Here is an 18244-nt window from a genome sequence, read left to right on the forward strand (position 1 = left end):
ATGGGGTGGAGATCAGCAATACAGCCAGAGACCTTACTGTGATCTGACATTGTCTAGGTGGTTGGCAGGTGTGGGGCTGTGGAGAGAGGTGGGGCTGACAGGTGGTGCTGAAACATCCCCCATGACAAGCTCTTCTGTCCCCCACCTCACCTGTTCACTGCCCAGCAGTTCTCTCTTGTCTATCTGTTCTGCTTTCATCTTTTCATCTTTGTTGCCTGTGTCTGGTTTTCAGTGTGTCTCTCTCTTCTTCCTCCTCTTGGGAATGTACTCAGTGGTAGAATGCTTGCCTAGCATGCTCAAGGCCCTGGGTTCAATCTCCAGTACTGCCCCAAACAAAGATCAGCCCGCACCAGATGTTACCAGTATCCTTCTTCTTCCTCCTCCCCACCACCAAATTCGTCCTGGTTCCATTTCTAGTTTCTCTTTGCCAGTGATCCGACCCTCCTGTCCCCACCAGGGCCAGAGCTGGCTGGGCCTAAGGAAAGCTTGCCCTAAGGAGGACTTCTGAGCCTGCGTAGGGAGTCCAGGGGAACCAGGGTCTGATAATCTACACTCCAGAGATCCAGAGAAGACTGGGGAGTGGGCTGCCAGGGAGAGGAACTGAAAGGAGGGGATAAAGAGAGGAGGGGGGCTGGAAGAGGGTGGCCCTCCATCAGGATCTGGGGCAATCTAGGTAGGGCTGTGGAGGACGGGGCCCCAGAAAGCGCCAGAGAGAAGCAAAGGTTGGTGGTGTGAAAAGAGCGAGTCTGGCTGGACAGGTGAGCCCTGTTCCCTTCCCCCTTCTGGTTCTTGTTGCTGGGCTGGGCGCCGGGCCTGTGGGAACCCGCTCCTTCCCCAGTGCCCTAGGGCTCTCCCCCTCGCCTCTCTCCAGGAACCAGGCCCAGAAAAGGGGGAGTAGGGAGGGGCGCCAACCCCTCCTGGGGCCTGCGTGTAGGGGGCCCTGAGCGGGTAGCAGCAGGCCCCCTGGCGGTGCTCTTTGTGGGGAACTCAGGGCGGCGGGGGATGGGCAGGGAGCGGGCCTGGGTCCGCAGCGCCAGAGACTGGGCTGCTGGCTAGGACCGGCGACCGAGGGGATGGCGCGCCGAGAAGGGGGTGGCGGACGGGTTACCTGGGGAAGGCCGGGCGCGCAGGGGAATGTGGGGTGGGCGTGGCGGGGCGGAGAGGAGCGCGGGGGCCGCGAGAGCTGCGCAGGGCGTGGGAGCCGGGGGTCGACTGGGCCCGGGAGGGGGAAGGGAGGTCGGCGAGCCCAAGCGTGCGGCACGAAGGCCGAGGGGAGGGAGCGCGGGCGGGAGGAGGAGGGCGGGGAGGCGGCGCCTGGGCCCGAGCCGCCCCAGCTCTGGCTCCTCTCCCCGGAACAGGCCCCCGACAGCTGCTCGCGGGAGCCGCCTCCCGACACCCGAGCCCCGCCGGCGCCTCCCGCTCCCGGCTCCTGGCTCCCTCCGCTCCCCCTCCCCTCGCCCCGCCGCCAAGGAGGCCCTACTCCGGGCTCGGACGCCTGGTTCTGCGGTTCTGCTGGGAAGAGCGATGAGAGGTAGGGGGAGCGGCGGGAGGACCACGCCGGCGGGGGGCGAGGGCGGCGCCTGAGGGTGAGGGCCGGCGGGGGAACTCCGTCTCTTCCTGCGGTCCCAGGGCTCTGGTTCACTCTCTGATCTCCGAGAAAGTGTCCCAGCCATGGGGAAGACCCCCTTCTGTACTCGTTGTGGCGGAACTGATCCCCGGGAGGACAGGTGCGCGTATATGGCGCCACTGATTCATCTCACCCGTCCCGGGAGAAGCGGCTCGATCTGCAGCCGGCCAGTCCTGTGGGCATCTACTAACTGTTAAGCCACCACTCGGGCAACTCCCAGTTGGACAACCTGACCACAGCCCAGCAGGGAGAGGGCTTGACACCTAACCTACCAGGGACAATCGGCTGGATGGCTGGTTGGTTCTGCCATGAGATGAGGTCACTACCCAGTGAGTAACACTTTCAGAGTCCCACCCCTTCGTCCCCAGCCTTCACCTTACAGGTCCAGTGTCTGACTGGCACTGGGAATTACTGTTGCTAAAGGGATGGTAGGTGTGTCCAGAATTTAGTGGTACTGTTGAGACAGGTGAAAGCAGAATGTATGAGGAAATGGAGAAATAGCTCTTGTTCTTACTGTTACTCTTCTCATCCAGGTTTCCACCTGCCCCCACCCCGCTGACTTCCTTCTGGCTTTGTCACCCATGTATATGATCAAGAGGTGTGCCTAGTTCTGTTTGGTTCCTGTGCCTGAGGACCTTAGTGTGTCTTACATTGTCTTCTATAGGAGCAGGCATCTGCCATTTTGTACTTACAGGTGTCTGAAGGTGGCCATTCACTAAGTGCTGGGATTGGACTTTAAAGAATGCCAAGGTGTGGATGTGATGGATGTGTGCATGAGTATTGGTATTTGCCCTGCCTCTGAAAGCCTGTGAAGGGTTGTCTACCCACAGGTGTGTATGCCTGGGCTACATTTAGCCCCAGTGTTTACACCCCACTCCAAGAAGTTTGTGTGTGTGTGTGTGTGTGTGTGTGTGTGTGTGAGAGAGAGAGAGAGAGAGAGAGAGAGAGAGAGATAGATATTGGGGTGGGAGGCAGGGTTTGGGAGAGAAGAATGAAGGCCCTGAGGTAGGATATCCTGGCTCCTGGCTTGTGGGTCTTAGCAGTGTGGGTCTTCTGGGTCTGGACTTTGGGTGTCTGACTGTGGGGTCAAGCCAGACCCAGTGGATAGAGATTTGTGGTGTTGGAGGACAGATTGCCCCAGACCTTGCTGTTTCTCCTTGTTTCTCTGCTTGGCCCTGTGCCCTGAGTCTCTGAGCCTGTTCCATTTACCTCTTGCTTTGTGTCTCTGCTCTGTCTCCCCCTGTCTCCTGTCCTCTGCCAGTCTTTGTATCTCTGCCCCAGGCTCCTCTCTGCTCTGTCTGACTCTGATGACTCATCTGGGATAGGCATGAAGGTTACTCTGGGGAACAAGGGCTCCGCTGTTCCCAGAGAGGTGGGGGTGGAGAGCAGCACCCAGAAATTCCCAGCCAGTATCCTGGGATTCTGGCAGATGGCTCCCCTGCACCGGGGTGCTGGACTCCCAAGGGACTACTCATGGTGCCTTTTGGTTCCAGGTTCTCCTTTGATAACCAAGTGACCCACCACAGTCATCCCCTTCAGCTGCTGCTTCATGGCTATGGGGTCTCAGCTGCCTCTTACATTCCTACCCTCGAGCATTGTGGGAGCAGCTGGAGGAGGACAAAGGGATGGGGGACTATCCCCCCCACTCCTCTTACCTCCTGGGGTGACCTGACTTCCCTGTCATTAGACCCGCCCTCATCGCTAAGGCAACTCAGCTTTTTCCTCAGCCCTGGGCTCTTCCTTCAGAAGCAGCTACCTTTAGAAAGTGGGAACTGGAGGGGATGGAATGTCAGGCCCAGCAAGGAAAGCTGGGGGCAAGATGCTTTGGACCTGATGGTGGGGGTGGGGTAGGGTGTGAGAGGTGTCAATAGGGTCCTTCAAGATTCCAGGGCCTGGAATGATGTGCAGAGCTCTGGCAAGCCATAGGTTAAGATAGCTTTCCTTGAAGCCTGGGCGGGGGACAGTGGATACCTGGGTGTGTAAGGAGATGCCAGTCGGAATGGTTTGAGATAGGGTAAGCTGCCTGGGTTCCAGGGGAACAAAGTCGAGATTTTGAAACTTTAGTGGGCACAGATAACTTGGGGATGGTGTTAAAATGCAGAAAGTCTCTGGGGCCTGAGGGTCTGCTTTTCCCAAAGTTCCCAGAAGATGCTGAGGCTGCTAGTCTAGGGTCCACACTGGGCTTTGAGGGCTGCAGGGGACAATGGGATTGGAAGGTGCTGGGATCCTGCACTTCTCTTAGGTTCTGGGCTTCAAGGTTGGAGGGGCCCAAGGTCAGCAGGTCCAGGCTTATCTGATGTCTAATTTTATTGTATCCTTAACAAGGTGTTGCTCAACCTTTCCTAGAGCGTCTTTGCTTTTATTTATTTATTTTTGTGCCAAGGATTGAACCCAGGAGTGCTTAACCACCCTTTTTATTTTTTATTTTGAAACAAGGTCTTGCTAAGTTGCCCAGGGCCTCACTGTGTTGCTGAGGCTGGCTTGAACTTGCAATCCTCCTGTCTTAGTCTTCTGAGCCACTGAGATTATAGGCATACACTATCAAAAAGATGTATCTTTGCTTTTTGGAAATTAAAATAATTTTTATTTTGTTTTGTTTTACTTTGAGTTAGGTTGTGTTCTTGCTAAGTTGGCCTATGCTGGCCTCAAACTCAAGGTCCTCCCACCTCAACCTTCCAAGTAGGTGGGATTATAGACATGTGCCATGGTACCTGGCTCAAAATGATTTTATATTCTTTTATACATATCACATGACTTTACACACATGTATAAGTATTGTTTTAGTAAAATAGTATCATTAGCATATCTTTTTTCCCTTTTTGTTTGCTTTCCCAACTCTTGACCTATTCATGTTAACTCACGTTCTGTTGCGTATCCTTTCTACACATACAAATGTGTACAAACACAGGAGTTCGTTTATTCTTTGCTTACAGAAAGTAGGATAACCCTTTATACTTCTGTATCTTGCTTTTCATTTTCAACCATGGCATAAGGAAATCATACCAAGTCAGAAATTTATTGCTTCTTTGTTACTTTTCATAGCTGCACAGAAGCCCACTGAACCTTATTAATTTTTCTCATCTGGTCCCCTGTAGGCATTTACATGGCTTACAAATTTGGGTCCTTACAAAGATGCCATCTTTGTAAAACCATTCTTCTGAGACTTCTCCCATCCTTTTTATTAGATCCTCAGGAGGGGAACTTGGGATTTCAGGGGAAGTGAATTTTTAATTATAACGATACCACTAGATTGTTTTCTAGTAGTAGATGATGATGTTAAATTCCTACTGTCTAGCATGGTGGCTCCCTTTTCACCACTCTCACTACCTATAAATATTAAAACCTTAGAGAATATCTTGTTAAGCTAGGTACAGTGGTGTGCTACTATAGTCCTTTTTCCTGGAGGTTAAGGCAAAAGTATTACTTGAGCCCAGGAGTTGGAGACCAGTCTGGGCAACATAGCCAGACCCTATATCTGATTTATATTTCCCTGACTCTATAGTGATTTTCACTGTTTAAAGATAAATGTTTGGCTGGGTTTGGTGGCACACTCCTGTCATTCCAGTGACTCAGGAGGCTGAGGCAGGAGGATTGCAAGTTCAGGGTAAGTCTCAGGAACTTAAAGAGGCCCTAAGCAACTTAGTGAGGCCTTGTCTGAAAATTAAAAGTAAAAAGTGCTGTGGCTGTGGCACAGTGGTTAAATACCCCTGAATTCAATCCCTAGTACCAAAAAAACAAAATAAAACAACAAAATACAAATGTTTGTTGGCAACTGGACTTTTTGCTCTTCTATGAAATGACTATTCAAATTCTTTTGGCAACTTCTCTATTGTATTATTTATATACTTTTTTCTTGTTGATTTGTAAGGGTCCTTTGTTTATTGTAACTGTAACCATTTTTCTACATGTTGTCTACATGTTTTTGAAAATTTGTTGTTTGTTCGAAGCCATTGTAAATGGGGTATTTTGTCCTTTTTCTATAGGGGGGATGGGGCTCTAGGCATATTATTTAATGGATCTCTAGACTACTTTCTTCATGTGTTAAATATGGATAGTAACAGAATCTACCTTTTAAAGTGACCGAAGATAAAATTATGGATTCTGTTTAAAGGTTTAGCCCAGTGTCTGGGACATGGGAGGCATTCTAAAAATAGAGCCAGTGCTATTCAACAATGACCATTCTTGTCATTTTACTGCTCTTATCCCCAAGACAGCCACCCTGTCTTTGCTGTTGGTGTGACTCAGTCCCCCTTATTAACTTACCCTCCTATCCATTTTGTCCCCTGCAGAGATGCTGCCCCCACCCCCTTAGGCCTGAGGGATCAGGAGCTATGGGGCCAGAGGTCCTCTCATCTCTACTGCTGCTGCTACTGCTCTTGGTAGCAACTGGAGATGCTAACATGAAGGGACATTTTGACCCTGGTGAGAAGAATGAATCTTGGGTCCCTGACGGGCAGGGCTTGGGGTGGGGAGTAAGGAGTTGAAGGCCTTGACCCATCACATGCTCTGTTCATCCAGCCAAGTGCCGCTACGCCCTGGGCATGCAAGACCGCACCATTCCAGACAGTGACATCTCTGTCTCCAGCTCCTGGTCAGACTCCACTGCTGCTCGCCACAGCAGGTATCTGGCACATTTGGGGCTGCTCTGGGATCTTTATTTGCCCTTACAGACCATCTGACCAAGCTAAGAGGCTTTTGAGAGGTTCATTACCATTGAAATCCCAGCAGTCCAGTGGGAGCAGGTTGTAAATATTAGAGACAGATTCAGACCTACTGCCATATGTTCCCTGTGACCTCCTTCCCCCTCCCAGGCTGGAGAGCAGTGATGGGGATGGGGCATGGTGTCCTGCGGGGCCAGTGTTTCCCAAGGAGGAGGAGTACCTACAGGTGGATCTACGGCGGCTACACCTCGTGGCTCTGGTGGGCACCCAGGGACGCCATGCTGGGGGCCTGGGCAAAGAGTTCTCCCGCAGCTACCGGCTGCGTTACTCCCGGGACGGCCACCGCTGGATGGACTGGAAGGATCGCTGGGGTCAGGAGGTGAGGCTGGTTGGGGCAGTGCCCAAGGGAGGCTGACTCCTCTCTCCTCCAGTGACACTTAAATAGCACCTGAACACTGATGATGCTCCAGTTATAGCATCTTCAGTGCCGGCTTCTCCCCTGAGCATTACTCAGTATTGCAAACTGAGGACATCCTGGACCTTGCCAAGTCGGTGTTTGAGCATCTCATACTTATCATTTACTTCCCAGGTGGAACTCCCACCTTAAACCTGTTCTTTCGCTGGAGATATAGCTCAGTGGTAGAACACTTGCCTAACACGCACAAGGCCCTGGGTTCAATCCCTAGTACCACCAAAAAAGAAAAGGAAAAGAAAAAAAGACAACTTGTTCTTCCCCAGCTTTCTCAGATCACAAAATTGCTGAGTTGCCCAGACCATGAGCTAAGATGATATTCCCTATTTCTCTTCCTCTTATCTCCTTCTTCCAAAGCATCAGCAGGGCCTGCCTGCTCTACCTCCATTGGCATTTCTTGAATCCCACCACTTCTCCCCACTCTACTGACCTAGGCCAAATGCCACCCCTGACAGCTAGATGAATGCAGCAGTCTCCAAACTGTTCTGCCTGCTTTGCTGCCCCTTTCTGCCTGAAGTGAAATCTCCACCTCCATGCTACGTATAGCAGAACTTAAAAAAATGTAAATCAGACATATCATCCCAGCTCTCGGCCTGCCACTGGTATTCCGCTCTGCCAGAACAAAAACTAATCTTGAGTGGGCACGGACTTTAGCCTGACCTCTCTCTGGCTGTGCCTATGCTTTGCTCTGCCTTGGCCTCACTGCTTTGCTTGCTCTTCCTGGAACAAGCCAGGGCTCATTCCCACATGACAGGACATTTTTACTTGCTGTTCTCTGGGCCAGGCAAGCTCCTCCCCCAGATACCCACAGACTCCCCCTTGCTCCATTTTCTGAGATGTTACCTCGAGAGCCTTGGCTGACCACCTGCCTCACTGTTCTGTCCCCATATACTGTCTTTTGTTCCTCATAGCTGTTTCTCCTACTGTAATCTCAGTTCTGTGGAGAGAAGGACTAATGTTTACCACTGACGATATGAGTGTCACAGAGTTGGCACTCAGCCAGTTTTGGCTGAATGAACAGAAGGAATGGGATGAAGCAAGAGGGGGAAGCTGAGGTGGGGTGCAGGGCTCTGAGGGATTGGTTAGGATCTGGAAATAATAGCATGAGTACTTGGAGACAAATGGAGCCAGGCAAGGAGAGGGGGCTGAGAATGGAGTTGGAGGTCAGACCACCAGGACCATGATGTCAGAGATCTCTGCTGCAGACCCATATTTACAAATACCTGGCTGCACCCCACAGTACTGTGCACTCAGTATCACCCTTCATGGTTTTTTTAGTGGCTGGTCCAGGGAGCAGCAGATAGCTGGGAAGTTAGATTTGATTCGGGGCCCTTCCTACCCATCCTCCCCATTTCCTGGCCCACAGGTGATCTCAGGTAATGAGGACCCTGGGGGAGTGGTGCTGAAGGACCTTGGGCCCCCCATGGTGGCCCGCCTGGTTCGCTTCTACCCCCGGGCTGACCGTGTTATGAGCGTCTGTCTGCGAGTGGAGCTCTATGGCTGCCTCTGGAGGGGTGAGTAGGTCAGCCCCCAAATAATCCATTTTCAGTTCTGGGGACTGAGGGTGGGGAGTGTAAAGAAAGGCACCCAGGATCCTTTCTCCTATTGGGAAGCTGTCCCTCTGGATGTGGAGGGGACTGGTCAACATTGCCTCCTCCATGATAGTGGGCCAGTGGAGGGATACAAAAAAGGGACTGAAATCTCCCAAGCCTGATGCAGGGATAGGGAATGGAGGCTTTGTGCCTCTAATACCCCTCCTCCCACCTGCCCCAGATGGACTTCTGTCTTACACAGCCCCTGTGGGGCAAACGATGTACTTATCTGAAGCCGTGCACCTCAACGACTCCACCTATGATGGATATACTGTTGGCGGGTGAGAGGAATGGGCCCTGCAGGATGTGGAGCCTGGGGTGGGTGGGAGGCCAGAGTGTGTGTGGGGTTTTGGTAAGTAATCTGGGCAGTAAAATGGAAGAACTGGGGAGAGAGATCTGTTAGGTGGGATGGAATAAATGGTAGCAAGATGATTATTAGCCCATAAGTCAGTAAAAATTAGAAGAAGGCACCCTTTGGCTAAGATCATCTTATTATGGAAATTATCATAATAGTGATTGAATAGTGTACCTCAGAGGGTGCCTTTGTGCAGTGTGTCATCGCAAAGTATCTGTGATGGCCTCGTGTGGTGGGTTGTTAGAGGAGAGAGCTGCAAGAAGTTTGGTGGTGTGGGAATGGAATGAATGGATGGGAGCCAAGGCTGCCCAGGCCACTGGGGTGGGTGTGTAAAGCACCTGGGTAGTTGACACCCTCTTCCCTTCCAACCTCCCCTTTGTGTTCCCCTCTTCTCCAGGCTGCAGTATGGTGGTCTGGGCCAGCTGGCAGATGGTGTGGTAGGGCTGGATGACTTCAGGCAGAGCCAGGAACTTCGAGTTTGGCCAGGCTATGATTATGTGGGATGGAGTAACCATAGCTTCCCCAGTGGCTATGTGGAGATGGAGTTTGAGTTTGAGCAGTTGAGGGCCTTCCAGGCCATGCAAGTAAGTGAGTCTGCCTCTCTGGGAAGGCTCTGAAGCCAGGGTGGGTGCTGCTCTGGTACCCTCAGGGCTCTCCGGCTCTGACCCTGTGTCCCTCTCCCTTCTTCCCAGGTACACTGTAACAACATGCACACACTGGGAGCCCGCCTGCCAGGCGGGGTGGAGTGTCGCTTCAAGCGGGGCCCTGCCATGGCCTGGGAAGGGGAGCCCATGCGCCATGCCCTGGGAGGCAGCCTAGGGGACCCCAGAGCCCGGGCTATCTCAGTGCCCCTAGGTGGCCGAGTGGGTCGCTTTCTGCAGTGCCGCTTCCTCTTTGCGGGGCCCTGGTTACTCTTCAGTGAAATTTCCTTCATCTCTGGTAAGTCCCTAGAGTATACCCAATCCCCAGCCCCTAGGATTGCTAGCTGACTTAATTCTTAACCCTGTAGTACCCCCAGAATATCCATTCTTGGCATCATATTGTCCCAACACCCATGAAACTTCTCTACTGGGGTGGAAATAATTGGCATCTCTTTTTCCCTTGTTCCCTGTATCTGTTTGTCTTTTCTTTATGACCCTTTCACTCATGACTGAACCTGATTCAGTCCTTTGGACAGTACTGAAATACTTCTGTATTAGTTGAGTCCACTCTTTTCTAAACCTCCTGATACCTATCACCATCCACTTGGCGGAAAGCCCTCCATTTCCTCACCATTCAGTGACTAAGGGGTTAACATCTGCCATAGCCAGGGGCTCTGTTCCACCATGTTCTCTGATTGATTGGTGTTCTGACTGACCAGTGGTGGCCTATATTGTCACCCCTGCTTCTATTCAATTCCCTAGGTTTCATGCATACATACCTCTAGGGGGTCCCTTCCTCCTCCCCTTCTAATTGCCTCTTCTCTTCCTTTCCCCCAGATGTGGTAAATGACTCCTCTCAGGTTCTGGGGGGCACCTTTGCACCAGCCCCCTGGTGGCCTCCTGGCCCACCTCCCACCAACTTCAGTAGCTTGGGTGAGTAGGCTCTTATGTGGGGCCCCCTCCCAGGGATGTGGACCCTGCCCAACCTTCCTCCCTGGGCCTCCCTTCTGGGTGCTGACCCTTTTGCCTCTGCCAGAGCTGGAGCCCCGGGGCCAGCAGCCTGTGGCCAAGGCAGAGGGGAGCCCGACTGCCATTCTCATAGGCTGCCTGGTGGCGATCATCCTGCTGCTGCTGCTTATCATTGCCCTCATGCTCTGGCGGCTGCACTGGCGCAGGCTCCTCAGCAAGGTGGGTGGTGCTGGTGGGATGAGGGTGGAGAAGTTGCTCCCATAGAGCCCCTCACTGTCCAGGCACAGGTATATCACGGTCCAGCAGGGCTGGCAGGGCAAAGTCTAATAGTGTAACTAGAGACCACTTTCAAAGGTGTGAGTTGGATGCAGGGCATTACAAGAAGCGGGTCACTTTCCCATTCCTCTGGTCCTGCTAGGGCGAGAGGAAGCTGCAGTATCGAATCCCTGGGAGGAGTGAGTCTGGAGAGGGTGCCTTGAGCTGAGGGGTGGACTTTAGAGCAGGGATGCAGGCTGTGGCAGTCCAGACCCGAGGGAGAGGATGGGAGAGTAAATCCCCTGACATCATTTTCTCCCTTCAGTCTCTGGTTGGGGTTCTTCTCTCACCAACCTTAACCAGCTAGTGGCAGTCCACACTGGTCATTCTGTTGGGGCAGGAGTGGTGGGAAAAGATGGAGAGTAGAGTGAGAGGGGCAAATGGAAGATGCTTGGATTCTCCCAAGTCCTTATCTTCTTGGGAAAGTCCAAGGTGCTGGTACACATTAAGGTTGATAAATATGGGAAGTTACTTAAATGCTCTTGAGCTTTAGTTTCTTTACCTGTGAAATTGGGCATATGTAGGAGCTACAACTGTAGGACTATTGTGAATATTAAAGAGGAGAACATAGGAACAGCACTTACAAGGTGCCAGGAAATGTGTGCTACGCAGGGGCAACACTTAACATTGCTCAATCCTCTAACAAGGCTGAGCGACGGGTATTGGAAGAGGAGCTGACAGTTCATCTCTCTGTTCCTGGGGACACCATCCTCATCAACAATCGCCCAGGTCCCCGAGAACCACCCCCTTACCAGGAGCCCCGGCCTCGTGGGAATCCACCCCACTCTGCTCCCTGTGTCCCCGGTGGCTCTGGTAAGGCCTTCTTTGTTCCAGTCCTACCTCCATCCTCTCTGCCTGTCTTCTTATTGTATCCCCTTTTCTCTCTCTCCTATTTTTTCTTTTCCTGTCTTCCCTAGTTTCAATTTATTTTCTTATTTCTGTGCCTCTGTTCACCTTCTTCATCACTCCATGTCTCGACCATATAATCTTCCTGAAGGATTTCCCATCTATTATCCATAATCCCCAGTGGTCTCTATTCTGTCTCTGTATCATACATACATTTCTCTATATTCTCTGTTACTTTCTATTGTGTCTCCCTGACCCCTCTCTTCTTTTTCCTAGACTCACCATGTTTAATCCTTCCTTCCATCTATCTATACATTCATACTACCACCCATCCATTTATCTATATTTATATATCCATTTGTCTATCCATCAAATCGTCTGTTTATCATCCCCATCTATTGTCCATCAATCACCAATCTACCAGCTCTCCACCACTCTCCAGGTCCTTGTTTTATCCTCTCTTAGTACATTCAATCCCATCACCCTGGTCTTGCCCTATTCCAGGTCTCCCTGTCTGTCTAGCCTTGAGTCTCATCCCTTCCCCGTGTCTCCCCCCTCCTTCTCCCGACAGCGCTGCTGCTCTCCAATCCAGCCTACCGCCTCCTTCTGGCCACTTACGCCCGTCCCCCTCGAGGCCCGGGCCCCCCCACACCCGCCTGGGCCAAACCCACCAACACCCAGGGTAAGCCCCTCTGCCCCTGGGCTCCACCAGGCTCCCCATACCTCCACTGGGGCAGGGAGAAGCCCTCACACCTTGCACTCCCTCTCCTCTCCACTGTGGCCTCTTCTGCTCTCCTGAGCTCCCTGGCAGAGCTCTTGTGCCCTTCACTCACCACTATTGCTCCTTGCTCCTTTTGAAGGCCTCCCCCTCTAGCCGAGGTGTAGTCCTATCGGTCTTGGCTCTGTCCCTTCCTCCTCTCATACCCTGTCTCTACAGCTCTCCAGAGCTGGAGAGGAGGTTGCTGTGGCGCCCCAGGTTCTCTTGTAACACCTTTATTCTCCCCTTTCTCTAGAGCTGCAAGGAGGGCCTCTCACCCTGGGCACTTGCCCTCTTCCCCCATGTGTCCTCTCTTCGCAGTCCCAGAGGTGAAGGCTCACACTCCACCCTTCCTGTCTCTCCTCCCCTCCTCCGTGTTGCCTTCTCATTGTGGTCCCTTCCCCAGCACCAAGAGAAGATAGCTCTGCTTCCCTCCCTGTCTGTAGACAATTGTTTGGGGGATGTAAGGAACCGTTGCCCTTTTCCCTCTCTGTGTGCCCCTGTCTCTGCCTGTCTTTGAGCTTGGTGTGTTGGGTTGGGGAGTTTGGGTAACCATGGCAGGGAAAAGTCAGGCTATGAGAAGTGGGAGAACAGATAAGTGAACAAGAGGAAGTTGGTGGTGAGTGGGACAAGGGTTTGGAGAGTGAAGGAGACTGGATGGCTGAACCCTCCTTCTTTGATGGTGGGTAGATGAATTCCTCTTCCATCCAAGACTCATCTCATGGTCTCTTAGGCTATGCTGGGAGATCCCTAGACAGTAAGATTTTATAATAGTTTTTGATCAACCATTTTCATTGTCTTGAAAAATCCCCTAGAGTAGTTAAATTCTTATCTCACCCCAGTGCTTTCTTTGGTTTGAGGTTGGTGGTTGGAATACTGGGGAGATACAGGGTGGATTCAGTCTCTCACCCAAATGGAAGACATGGAGGGCCTTGGGGAAGCTGGGGTGTGAACTGTGGCACTTAGGGGTTGATCCTGATGCCTTGTCCCGTTTTCTTTCTCCTCACTCCTCCAGCCTGCAATGGGGATTATATGGAGCCTGAGAAGCCAGGTGCCCCGCTTCTGCCCCCACCTCCCCAGAACAGCGTCCCCCATTATGCCGAGGCTGACATTGTTACCCTGCAGGGCGTCACCGGGGGCAACACCTATGCTGTGCCTGCACTGCCCCCAGGGGCGGTTGGGGATGGGCCCCCCAGAGTGGATTTCCCTCGGTCACGGCTCCGCTTCAAGGAGAAGCTTGGCGAGGGCCAGTTTGGGGAGGTAAGGAGGATGCCTGCCTGGCCATCAATAGTGTCTGCCCTGACTGGGGGCTTTGATGTCATGCCTGCTTGGCCAAAAACCTTACCATCTGTGCAATGTTACTCCATTTGATTTTGTGACCTTCTAGGAAATGACCTTCTTTCTCTAGGTGCACCTGTGTGAGGTAGAGAACCCTCAAGATCTGGTTAGTCTTGACTTCCCCATCAATGTACACAAGGGACAACCCTTGCTGGTAGCTGTCAAGATCCTACGGCCAGATGCTACCAAGAATGCCAGGTGAGTATCAGGAATAGTATCTGGAAGAAGGGAAGGGAGGCCCAGAAGAGTAGGGAGCAATGTAGAGAGAACTATGGTATGGACCAAGAGAGGACTGGTGTCTGGGGTGGGAGGTTTGCTTGTGTGCTGAGGGTGGAGGCAACTTTTCCTTATGAGCAGGAGGGAAGGTGCAGGCCACCCCTTGGTGCTCCCTCCACCTTCTTCCTGCTTCCCCAGGAATGATTTCTTGAAGGAAGTGAAGATCATGTCACGACTCAAGGACCCAAACATCATCCGGCTCCTGGGTGTGTGTGTGCAGGATGACCCCCTGTGCATGATTACTGATTACATGGAGAATGGAGACCTGAACCAGTTTCTCAGTGCCCATCAGCTGGAAGACAAGGCAGCCGAAGGGGCCTCCAGGGATGGGGAGGCTGCCCAGGGGCCCACCATCAGGTACCCATGTACCCAGGCAAGGACTTCCTTGAGACCTCCCAGGCAGTTCTCCTCCTCTTTCAACTTCAGTCTTGAGGGAAAGAGAGGAGCATGGGGGAAGAGAGGCAGATAGAGATTTCAGGAGGAACTGGGACCATAGTAATCCAGAAACTTGGCCAGAAAGGCTGGAGATTACTGAGTGTGGTGAAGGGACTTAGACGCTGCTATGAATTCCTTTCTGCCCTCCCTCAGCCTTATCACCCCTGAGTCCAGATGGCAGAGCCTAACAAAACACAAGCTCCTCAGGGTTGGATGAGCTAGAGAGGTTGAGTGGGAGCCTGCACTGGCCTACACATGAGTATTCCCTCTCCTCCCTGGGAGCAGAAGTGACGTGGTCCTGGGGCTAGGCTCCCTTCCTCTCCCGGACAGGGATGTTTGAAGAAGGGAGGAGTCTGGGGATGACTCCCAGTGACTCCCAATAATTGCCTTCCTTGCTCAGCTACCCGATGCTCTTGCATGTGGCAGCCCAGATCGCCTCAGGCATGCGTTATTTGGCCACACTCAACTTTGTACATCGAGACCTGGCCACACGGAATTGCCTGGTTGGGGAAAATTTCACCATCAAAATTGCTGACTTTGGCATGAGCCGAAACCTCTATGCTGGGGATTATTATCGTGTGCAGGGCCGGGCAGTACTGCCCATCCGGTGGATGGCCTGGGAATGCATCCTCATGGTAAGCAACCTGAAGAGAGGTAGGGTGGTGGTGGAGGAAACCAGCTGCTATTCTCAGTTCTGTGGCTCCTTTAGTCACTTGGCTTCTCTGGGCTTTAGTCTCCTCATCCATAAAATGAGGGTCTCTCTGGCTCAAGGGACTGGAGAAATGAGAAGCAGCAGTATGATGGGTTCAGGCACCAAGAGCAGTGGATACAGAGGATAGAGTAGCAGAGAGATAAGAGATAAGAATATAGGAACTCAGGAACCTTGTCTACTCAGGAGGGATGCTCTGCAGGAGGTCTTGGGGAAGCTCACTCAGGCCAGGAATTCTGAGCCATATTTTTACTAGAGACAGAAGGACCTGGGGGAAGATTCAGGGTCAGGGGGGCAGATGGAGACAAAGGATAAGTAGAAGGAAGAGAGAACCAAAGCATGGGAGAAGAAGCAGAACTCTAGAGAGAGAGACCAGCTTGTTGGGCAAGGGACCAGCTGAGGAGAATAGAGCCTGAGGCTGGGAGGAGTCAGGCTGGGTGGATTTGGGCTTCTGCACAGCTAAGCTGCCTGGTGCCCTTCTCTGCCTTTGTCGCCCTTTCCTTGTGCCAGGGGAAGTTCACAACGGCCAGTGACGTGTGGGCCTTTGGGGTGACTCTGTGGGAGGTGCTGATGCTCTGTAGGGCCCAACCCTTTGGGCAGCTCACCGACGAGCAAGTCATCGAGAATGCTGGGGAGTTCTTCCGGGACCAGGGACGACAGGTCAGAGCAGAGGGAGGAGAGATGGATTGCAGTGGGGGTGGGGAGGACTGGGAAGGGCAAAGCATGTCATCTTGGACACTTGAAGAACCTCTTCCCTGCCTCTCATCCATGTTGCCACAATACAGGTGTACCTGTTCCGGCCACCTGCCTGCCCACAGGGCCTGTATGAGCTGATGCTTCAGTGCTGGAGCAGGGAGCCTGAGCAGCGACCCCCTTTTTCCCAACTGCATCGGTTCCTGGCAGAAGATGCACTCAATACAGTGTGAATCACAACATTCAGCTGCCCACCTCCCTGGGGAGCAATCCAAGGGAAACCAGTGATACTAAAACAAGAGGAGCCTATGGTATCCCCACTTCACCCTTTTCCAGCTGCCCAGCACCAAGAGAGGCAGTGTGACAACAGGTGGGCTGGGCCTGCCCAGGGAGCTGATAGCTCCATTTTCAGTGGACATATGCTCATGTCCACGTCCTGTTTCTCCTTCCATCTCCTCCTTAGAAGCTCCTGCCACCCACCCAGCTGGCCCTATGGATGGGATCCTCTCTGACTTCTTTCACCATCCTTTGGGGAAGGGTGGGGACAAATGCAGGGCAGACACTGGACATGGCCTGTTGAACACCTGGGTCCCACTGGATAACACTGGTTCCTGGGGAGTTGGCTGTGTCCCCAGCCTCTCTCTTCCTGTCACACACTGGACCCCACTGGCTGAGAATTTAGGGGGTAGAAAGGACAAGAAGGGAAGAAAGCTGTTCCCTGAGCCTACCCCGGAACTGTTCTCAGCTTTGGCTTCCTCCTCCATCCCCAATACACTGGACCTGGGGATTCCCTACTACCCACCTGCCACCTGTGTGTAGCTAGAACTTCTCTAAACCTGTACATTTCTGTGGAGTAAACTGGGATTAGGGGAAAAGAGGGAGTGATGGCCTTTGGCCTTGGGGTTGGACATCTCTATTAGCTGCCAAAATGGTTTTTCTATAATCACTTGGGGTTTGTACATTTTTTGGGGGAGAGACACAGATTTTTACACTAATATATGGATCTAGCTTGAGACAACTTTAATCCCCTGCATTAGGCAGGTAATAATAAAGGTTGAATTTTCCACAGCTCTGAGTGAGTTTCTTGGGCTAAAATCTGCCTCTTACCAACCTATTTCCTGTCTTCCTTTCTTCTTTCTCCCTGGTCTATTTCCTACCACCTACCTTTGTCCAGCACAGTGGTCTGTTTCCACATAATCCAGGCCCTAGCCAGTGAGACCTCATGAGACTGCATGAATATGTGAACTCAGGAACCTTGTCTACTCAGGAGGGGTGCTCTGCAGGAGGTCTTGGGGGAGCTCAATCAGGCCAGGGATTCTGAGCCATATTTTGTGCCAGAAACCCTGTTGGCAGTCTGGAGGTGTCTCTTGACCCTTCCTCAGAATTATGTTTGTTTTTCCTCCCTTCTACTGGAGATTGAACCCAGGGCTTGTGCATGCTAGATAAGTGCTCTACCACTGAGTTATATTTCCAGCCCTTTTTATTTTGAGATAGGGTCTCATTAAGTTGCCTATGCTGGCCTTGAATTTGTGATCGTCCTAGTTCAGCTTCAGGAGTAGCTAGAATTAGAGGTGTTTGTCACTGCACCCTACAGGATTATGTGTATAGGTTTTTTGTTTTTTTTTTTTTTGGTACTGGGGATCGAATCCACAAGTGCTTAACCACTGATCCACATCCCCAGCCCATTTAAATTTTTTTTTTTTTTTTTTTTTTTTTTTTGCATTTGGAGACAGGGCCTTGCTAAATTGCTTAGGGACTTGCTAAATTGTGGAGGCTGGACTCAAACTTGCAATCCTCCTGCCTCAGGCTCCTGAGTCACTGGGATTACAGACATGCAATACCGCTTCTAGCTCCAGGATTGTTTCAAAATTCATAAAATATGGATCATAAGATTGAAGCATTACCAATTGACTTACTTTGCCAAAATGTTGAAAAATTATGATAGTAACAAATATGCTTCTCTTAGTAATGAACAAACTATTTTGGGAATTTTATAACCACTGTAGTAGGATATAAAAATATACTTCTATTAGTGACAAGTCCCAGGTATGACTGATACTAGTGGGGGTTTTGCTTGCATTTATAATTGAAGGAAATGCTAATTTTTAGTTAGAGGTTGAGGTTAATAAAAATAAAAAGTCTAATTTCTTTTTCTTGCTCAAATTCTAGGACCCTCCCTTCCCCTGAGGGTCTGGGGAAGGTGAGACCCCTGGATTAGGCTGACCCAGTGTGCAAATGATCGAGTGTGAGCTGTCTAGTTGGAAGCCAGAACCATAAGCCTAAATGATCTGAGGCCCAGAAGGATGAGATCAGCCACAAGTCCTAAGAAAGCATTTAATGAGGAGTCTGAATTTGGTTAAAAAATAAGCAATCAGTTCCAGATATTGGATGAGGCAGACCTGTCTAGATAGCAGTTCATGTGAAATAAGGCCCCTTGATATTCACAAAATGAGCCAAATGGTTAATGAGGATAACAATAAGACTGAATTAATAGACTGAATTAATAGACTCTGAGACTGAATTAATAGACTCAGGGTTCTGGTCACAAATCTAATAAT

General features: G+C 51.4%; 1 protein-coding gene and 1 long non-coding RNA gene across 6 annotated transcripts in view; one reads left to right on the plus strand and one right to left on the minus strand.

Annotated features, from left to right (window-relative positions):
* LOC308648848 overlaps nt 1-18244 on the minus strand; it is a 31304-nt gene that overhangs the window by 6887 nt on the left and 6173 nt on the right. The window lies entirely within an intron of this gene.
* DDR1 (discoidin domain receptor tyrosine kinase 1) lies at nt 1142-16754 on the plus strand. Of its 5 annotated transcripts, none has more exons than XM_081293852.1 (18): nt 1144-1531; nt 5917-6049; nt 6146-6248; nt 6439-6667; nt 8127-8274; nt 8534-8633; nt 9105-9291; nt 9400-9646; nt 10186-10281; nt 10385-10536; nt 11280-11445; nt 12050-12160; nt 13251-13495; nt 13644-13771; nt 13988-14206; nt 14685-14919; nt 15504-15653; nt 15779-16754. In XM_081293852.1, exons 2-18 carry the CDS (start codon nt 5959-5961, stop codon nt 15917-15919), a joined length of 2748 nt encoding a protein of 915 aa, XP_081149978.1. In that variant the 5' UTR covers nt 1144-1531; nt 5917-5958; the 3' UTR covers nt 15920-16754. The 5 variants fall into 5 exon arrangements, 4 of the variants coding, with proteins under 4 accessions (XP_081149978.1, XP_081149980.1, XP_081149981.1 ...); XM_081293853.1 differs by lacking the exon at nt 1144-1531 and adding an exon at nt 1787-1956; XR_014021918.1 differs by lacking the exon at nt 15779-16754 and having other exon boundaries at nt 1142-1531; nt 13988-14055; nt 15504-15642.

The sequence above is a fragment of the Spermophilus citellus genome (genome assembly GCF_964194105.1).
Source record: "Spermophilus citellus genome assembly, chromosome: 5".
NCBI classification, from domain to species: domain Eukaryota; kingdom Metazoa; phylum Chordata; class Mammalia; order Rodentia; family Sciuridae; genus Spermophilus; species Spermophilus citellus.